This window comes from Lathyrus oleraceus, chromosome 6 (genome assembly GCF_024323335.1).
Source record: "Lathyrus oleraceus cultivar Zhongwan6 chromosome 6, CAAS_Psat_ZW6_1.0, whole genome shotgun sequence".
In the NCBI taxonomy this organism is placed as follows: Eukaryota; Viridiplantae; Streptophyta; class Magnoliopsida; order Fabales; family Fabaceae; genus Lathyrus; species Lathyrus oleraceus.
The window spans coordinates 411,836,463-411,844,310 of NC_066584.1; the positions used below are offsets into that span (position 1 = coordinate 411,836,463).

A 7,848-nucleotide genomic window follows, 5' to 3' on the forward strand; every position below is an offset into this window, starting at 1 on the left:
CTTCCATGTTGAGACCCTCAATAGTCTCAACCATCAGTATTTCAATAGGCTCAACATAATGCACATGCTTGACTTAAAGGGGGTCGGAGTCCACTTGCATTGGAGATTTATATTTATCCCCAAATTGCAATATGCCTTCCTTGATGGCGTTTTGCACCAAGTCTTTGAAAGGCACACGTTGAGAAGTTTTATTTCCCAAAAAATTGCGATACTTAAAAATACCTCTCTTTTTCCTCTGTTCTTATGGTTTTTTTAGACTTTTTTGTACTGTGATTTTTCCATCAATAACTAATAGATAAAATATTTCTTCACATTTTGTTATGTCAAATGTATATATCTTTATAACAAACTTCTTGTTTATATTAGGTTCGGCGAGATTTTTCTCATTCGAAGGTTTTAGCAATTTGCAAACATAAGGAGGTCTTGGCTTTGATTCTGCCACATTGACCTCGCTCTCTTTGACATGGTCATAAGCTATGTTAGACTCATGATCATCATCTTTGTCTGGTTCAACATAATCGACTCTTTCTTTCTTACTATATTTCTTCGACCTAGCCTTCTCAGCTTTCAAACCTTCGACTTGTCGAACTCTGTCTACCAATTCTGCCATGTCTCTTAAATACTGGGTATCCAACTTTTCCTAATGGGGTAGTCTAATCCTCATGTCGCCATTTCGACTAAATCATGTCCAGACACTTAGGTAAAGCACATTGCTTTCAGCAACCTAAATCTATTGAGATAGTACTCTTTTTATTCGGTGAACAATCGCTTCATGCTGGTTAACTCCTTAATGCTAATATTTCATTTCCCCATATAGAATTCTTTATGAAAGGCCCTCTCTAGTTGATTCCAATTACATATGGAATGTCCAAAGAGTATGGTAAACCAGGTGAAAGCATTTTTTGTTATAGAATTGGGGAATATTTTATCCTCAGATTCTCATTGTTTGGCATATCACCAGCCTCAGTCTGATACCTAGCAATATGTTCGACCGTGGACTCACTGGCGTCGCCCACAAACTTGGTGAAGTTAGGAACTTTCCAAACTCTAAGAAGATCAGTTTACAGTACATATTCCGAGAATGGGGAGACATAATTTGGTCTATGGAGGCTAATGTTAAGGACATTATGGGCCAAGATTTGTTCGACCATGTTGGTTATATTGCTTTACCCTTGGGTACGAGCTGTTCAACAGACACAACTTGTTGTGGTATCTAATTATTACGCACTTTTTGAATGGGCGCTTGAGGTCCACCAAAAAAAATTAATAATTCGACCCATTTGGTATGTCAATTGTCGATAATTATGATTAGTGTTCTGAATCAGATGATTAAACACAGTGCCCATTTGATGCGTAAGCATATTAACCATTTTGTGATTATTGTCTTCCATTTTTTGCCTCACAGGCTGGAGAGAATAATAGTTAAAAGTGGCATTCATGGAGGAACATATATTGGCCTTCTTTGTGGTTGTTCCGTTCGACCAATGTTGGTTACGGCTGGTCTTGATGGTAAATATGGATTGATGGAGTATACAATAACCATTGCATCATATGCATATGCAAGTTGAATAGGATGTAGGCTTGCCATTATTGCATTTGGCATATCATAAGGTTGTTCTCTACAGACAGGGGGTAACGTGAAATTCAAAGGAAAATGAGACCTTTAGTCTCCTACATTCTATGAAATCCTTGGGGTAGTCAGAACACTAGACACTTGTGGTGGTGTAACTTCTACTTCTAGTGATGTAGTGGAAGTCGTTACTTGGCTTACACTGTAGGATTTTCTCCAAAAAAGTTGCAGTTTCTGTATTACCAACCGTCAATCCGACTGGTTATTCTTCTGAATTTGACGAATTATTCTTGGGAGGGGAATGTTTCTAGATGGCGCCCGAGTCATTTCAAAAAGACTTTTACCACTCCTTAGACGCATACACACTTGACAAGTGAATACATATCACGAAAGAAGAACTGAAATTTGGACAAAAAGACACACCACTTTTCTGCAAAAAAATGAACCTTTCTATACAAAAGGGTCCCATTGGGCGTGCCAATTTTTTTACTGGAAAATTTTCTAAATAATAATGAGTTTGGTTTACTTAAGAGATTATACTCAAAAAAATATCGAGGATGATTTGTGTAAAAAGGAAATTCAAGGAAAAAGTGTACATCGAAAGTTAAACGCTTGAATGTTAATTGAACTAAATGCAATTACAATAAAATTTGGATAAAGATAATTTAACAAATACAAAGGAAATATTGTGAACTACACAATTGTAATTACAAAAGATGTCATGAATATTCATACATGTTTCTCTCAAAATCGTTTCTCTATGTGACACAGGTACTTTGATTTCTATAAGAATTTTTGATGAATTTTGGAACCTTGATTACATGCATGATCTTGTATTATATACTACTAAAATGATAACTGTCGACAATAGTTATTTCCTAAGCAACCGAATGCTCCCCCTTACACGAACTTTAAACTTCTGATTTACTTCCATGCGTCTTTAATCTTTAAAACTCATGTAAACCCATTTGTCAATTTGATAACTGCCTTTGAAACCTCCTAACTGCCTCTGTTGAGAGTATATGGTTGACTCCTATAGCATTACTTAAATACTTTGACATCAACCAACATGTAGACTCAAGAAAATCCTAAGTTCCAACATCATACTGACGCGTCGAACTCGACATTTATCGAATGGATTTACTTAGATAATTCTTTTTTGATATTTTGGACATATGTTTGGAAGAGAGAATAATCATAATCTTGTGGATATGTTCCTGAGACTCTTCCAAACCAACTCCCACTATGTTAGTCGAACCTTCTGGGTCAAAGTAACCAATGTGTCGAAGACTGAGTGTTTTAATACTTGGTCATTTTTTCCATGAGCTTGCTATCAATCATTGTTGAATCATCCAGCGAGAATTTTCAGGCTAACACTGTGCCACTACATCTGCGAGGTATTGTCCACTTTAGGTGTGAGGATCCTCATGACTTTGTCCTTTAGAAAATACTCCTCAATGGATTAAGGTGCATGAGTGTTGTATATAAACTACCATTAACGTCGATTCTCAAGTAATGTAGGACTATTTTGCCTTGTTCAGAACATAAACCATTTTCAGCTAGGAAACAAAAAGAGATCTCTTCCACTTCAAATCTTATATCAAAATTCTATTCACATATACTCCAACCTAAATAACAGACTAATCATTCTAATCATAGATACTAAAGAGTGTAGAAAACCTAACACAAAAGAGAGTGGATCCAACCCAAAGATCCTTCCAAAGTAAAATACAAAGTCGAATTCCACTTTACTAAGGCCGATCACAAACCGATTAGAATAATCATCAGTTTTAGAACAAAAGAGAGACACACTTTTTCATCAAATTGACATAGAATGAAAGCCAAAAAACCTACCCATAATAATCAGGGAATGAATATTTCATACCTAGTTTCTTTTTTATTTCCATTTTTTTAATTATGTTCAAAGTGATGGTAAATCATTTAAGAAAGTGTACAATGAATTGGAGAGAAACTTTGGAGGAGGTCCTTCTCCTTTTTGTGAATTAAGTCAATATTTGGAATAAACATATGTTTTTGAAGGTTTATTTGTTGGCTATATTAGTTCTAAATAATTATTTTCCCATGGAAACTAATATTGTTAAAATGAGTATTTTGATTCCTAAATGTTGCTTTATCTACGTGGCTGTGTTAAGGAAACTGCGTTTTTTGAAGCTTTCTTAGGTATATATTCAAAAGACTTGGATTTGGCTATAGATGGAATTTATGGACGGAAGCTTGTGTCTTCAACACTTCTTTTTCATTTTGGTCAATGGTAGTCTAACCAAGGATTTTATTGGTTCGAAAGGGCTTAGACAAGGCGATATGTTATCTCCTTTTTTCTTTGCTATAGTCGGAGAAGGTTTAGATGAAATAGTTTCCAAAGTGAAGGAAAAAGGGTTGTTCAAGGGTATGAAATGTCGTGATGACATCGAATACAACATTCTCCAATTCGTGAGTGATACAATTTTGACGGGGGAGTGCAGTTGGAAGAATTTATGGAATTTGAAGGCTATATTTAGGGGTTTCGAATTAGTATCTGGATTAAAAGTGAACTCTTATAAAAGCAAGATTTATGGTATTAATACTTCAGATTCTTTCTTAGAAGCAGGGGAGGATTTCTTGAGTTGCTGTGATGACAAAATTCCTTTTAAATTTCTTGGAATTTTGGTTGGATCTAATCCTAGGAGGTTGTCCTCGTGGTTAGGAGTTATCAATTTTTTGAAGTCCAAACTTTCATTGTGGAAAGGTAAGTTCCTCTCTATAGGTGGTAGGATCAATCTATTGAACTCTACCCTCAATAGTATACCTATTTATACGCTTTCCTTTTACAAAGCCCCGAAAGCGGTTTTGAGGTGGATCATTTCGATTCAATCTAGATTCTTACGACAGGGGGATTATGATAAGAACAGAATTACATGGGTTAGTTGGAATTCAATTTGCAAATATAAGAAGGAAGGTTGTTTAGGAGTGAAGGACATATCGTTAGTTAATGAGGCTCTCTTAGCAAAGTGTAAGTGGAGGTTTCTTCACGATCGAAATGCGGTTTGGAAGGGTATATTGGAATTTAGGTATGGCCACTTGGTGAGGGAAGCTTTCAGCCATTCTTCTTCGAAGTCCCTGAAAACGACATCCATATGGTGAAGAGATTTGATTTTTGTGGGATCTAAGTTAACCAATTGTTTGGATTGATTTGGTAAAAACGTTCAATGTAAGTTGGGGAAAGGTGATATAACGCTCTTTTGGTGAAATGACAAGAGGGGGATATTTCATTCTTTAATAGATCTTATTTGTGTTTATTGCTTGACTTTACAGGAAGATCTTTATCATCTTTTAATTTCTTGTCCTTTTGCATCAAGGGTGTGGGATTCCATAAGGAAGTGGTTGGAATTGAAGCATATAAATGAAGCCTCAATCTTGAATTATGCAGAACAATTCTATTCTCTTATGAGAGCTAAAGTAGTAAGGAGCAAGAAGATGCCAATTTGATTGGCGACTTGTTGATGTTTATGGTTACGAAGCAATAACATTAATTTTAATAACATGGATAGGAATGTAAAAGAAACTAGTTACCATATTAAACTAATTTCTTAGAATTGAATTGTTCTAAGTTTGGAGAATAGATCAATATTGTATTTTTATAATTGATGGAGAAATCCTGTAAAATATATCAAATTACGATAACTTTGTAATTTGTTTGAGCATAACTTATGCTCATTTTCGGTCAATAAACTTATTGAAGAAAAAAAACTGCACAACTCTTTTTTATAAATGTTTTGGTCAATTTTTGACATCTTGTGGGTTGGGTTGTATCTTCAAAAATGATGTTTTGAATCATGTTTATTAAAAATATACTTTTTAATTTTAAAAAAATAGTTTTTTTTTAAAAAATGTTTTTAATGTCTAGTTTTTTTAATTTACTTTTTATAAACTGAACGGTTAATTTTGATATCCTGTAATATAAATATAATATTATCATAGATTAAAGTATGATCAAAATTACATTTAAATATATATATATAAAATAATTTTTATGAAAATTTATTTGAAATAATTTCAAATTTAAATAAATTTTTAAATTTTTAATATTAAAAAAGAATTAAAATAATGAAATATCTAAAATAATATTTTTAAAATAATTTTGTATTGAATATTTTTTTTAAACATTTTTCAACCAAAATATATAATATTATATATAAAAAAAGAAGAAGCTGAAACAGCCCATAATATAAAAAGCAGACGGTTTGACAAATTTATTATGAATTTATAGTTTATTATTTATAACTATATATTTTCAAAATAGATTTATTAATGAATTTATAAATTATTTTTTTATATATATATATTATATTATATATTATATAATATATATATATATATATATATATATATATTATATATATATATATTATATATATATATATATCTATATATATTATTAATAATATATATATATATATTATATATATATATATATATATATAATATCTAACTCAAATAGTTTATCGTTTATTATTTTTCTTTCATTTTTATTTATATTATTTTAATTCTTTTTTATATATTTAGAAAATGAATTATATATTACTTCAATTATAATGATAAAATAATCAAGATTATATAGAAATAGTAAACAAATAGGCAACAATTAAATATATACTTTTTATGTTATACATGAGTACTTTAATCTTTAATTTTATTAAATATTTAAATTCAATTTTTTAGTATATTTCCTATCAATTATTAATTATAAGTTATAGTTACAATAAAATGTCAGCTATTTAAAATTTTATTTGCTATATAGAATTATGGTTGGCACATATTTGATTCATTTGAAATTTGATAAAAAAAAAGAGTATTTTCTATACTATGGTAAGGGTAAATTGTTAGAGTAGAGATACGCACAATATTTTTCAGCATTCAATGCATGCTAAGATAATATCACGATTAACCTAGTTATATCATTGGTTATCTTTCAAATGCCACCATTAGTACACTCAATGCATACTATTAACCCAAATATAATATATATTCATCTTTACATGTGTGCACAGGTGAAAGATCACAAATTGTGAAATTTTATTATTAAAAAAAATTCTAATAATTAATTTCAGAATTTAAGATAAATATTTTTATATAGAGTTGTTTAAAATATTTTATCCATTTTTTACATGTTATTTTTATACTTTTTGCATTTATCAAAGCAAACAATAAATTTAATTAACAACTAATATTTCTCTTCTTTCTAGAACAACTTTAATTATTTATTAGTGAATATTATCTATTTATGTCTATAATGAATAACTAAAAATATTTTTAATAAATTTATAATTAATGATGACTTAAAATTAAAAAACGATAATATCTTTTTTCTACACGAAAACGATAAGTAACTAAAATCGGTTTTTCTTACAAATGTAACTTGTAAAAAGTGGATGAAATATTTCTAATTACATATGTTATAATATATTCTGAGTTTAATATGATTTAAACTATGCCCAATCACTTATGTGTTTATGTATTACGATGGCTATTTGGTTTGTTTAATTTAATGTGGATGTGGTTTGGTGTATATTTTGATTTTTTTTTAATCTATATTTTATTATGTTGACCTATTGTATTTAATTAAATTGACTAATACATAACATTTCCTCTATTATTTTAATTCACAGATCTTTCTCAATTTACAATCTTCAACCAAAAGAAAAATTTGACATATTATCACGTATGCATGAGATTTTTTAGTTTTATTCTCTAACACTGATTTCAAAGTTATGCACTGACAAAAATAAAAAGTAGAATTAAAAATAAATGCTTTAACTACGCACCATTTATGGCACAAACTCAACTTAGTAACGTCTACGAAAGATTTTTTTCCCACTTTCCACCACTTTCTTCATCAGCATATTAAAGCTTTCACCTACAATGAGAGGCAGAAAAAATAACAGAATTTCATTGTTTTAATCTTCTTTCCACCCTAAACTCCTTAGTAGAGTTATCATTAACAAGCAGAGTAAATCTTAAGTGAAAATTGTAATTCATGTGTCTATGGTAAATCAAATGTATTGAGATTAGAATCGTGAACAAAAATACTTTTTTAAAATATTTAAAACACTCTTAAATATATCTAAGAATTAGAACGCATGAATATTTAGGATAATTCAATTTATAACTGAGTTTTCACAAAACTGATGAAAATTTGAATGTATAGAAGAGTATCTGGAATTTTAGTGAAAATGATGTACGTTTTGTTGGGGTCTATTATAGGGAGTCAACACGAGAGA

The 7,848-nt window shown here is 30.1% G+C and overlaps 1 protein-coding gene across 1 annotated transcript; it reads left to right on the plus strand.

The window, feature by feature from the left end:
• Positions 1-3,784: 3,784 nt before the first annotated feature.
• Positions 3,785-4,711, plus strand: LOC127095946 (uncharacterized). The gene has a single exon (XM_051034584.1). It carries the CDS (start codon positions 3,785-3,787, stop codon positions 4,709-4,711), a length of 927 nt encoding a protein of 308 aa, XP_050890541.1.
• The last annotated feature ends 3,137 nt before the right edge of the window (positions 4,712-7,848 follow it).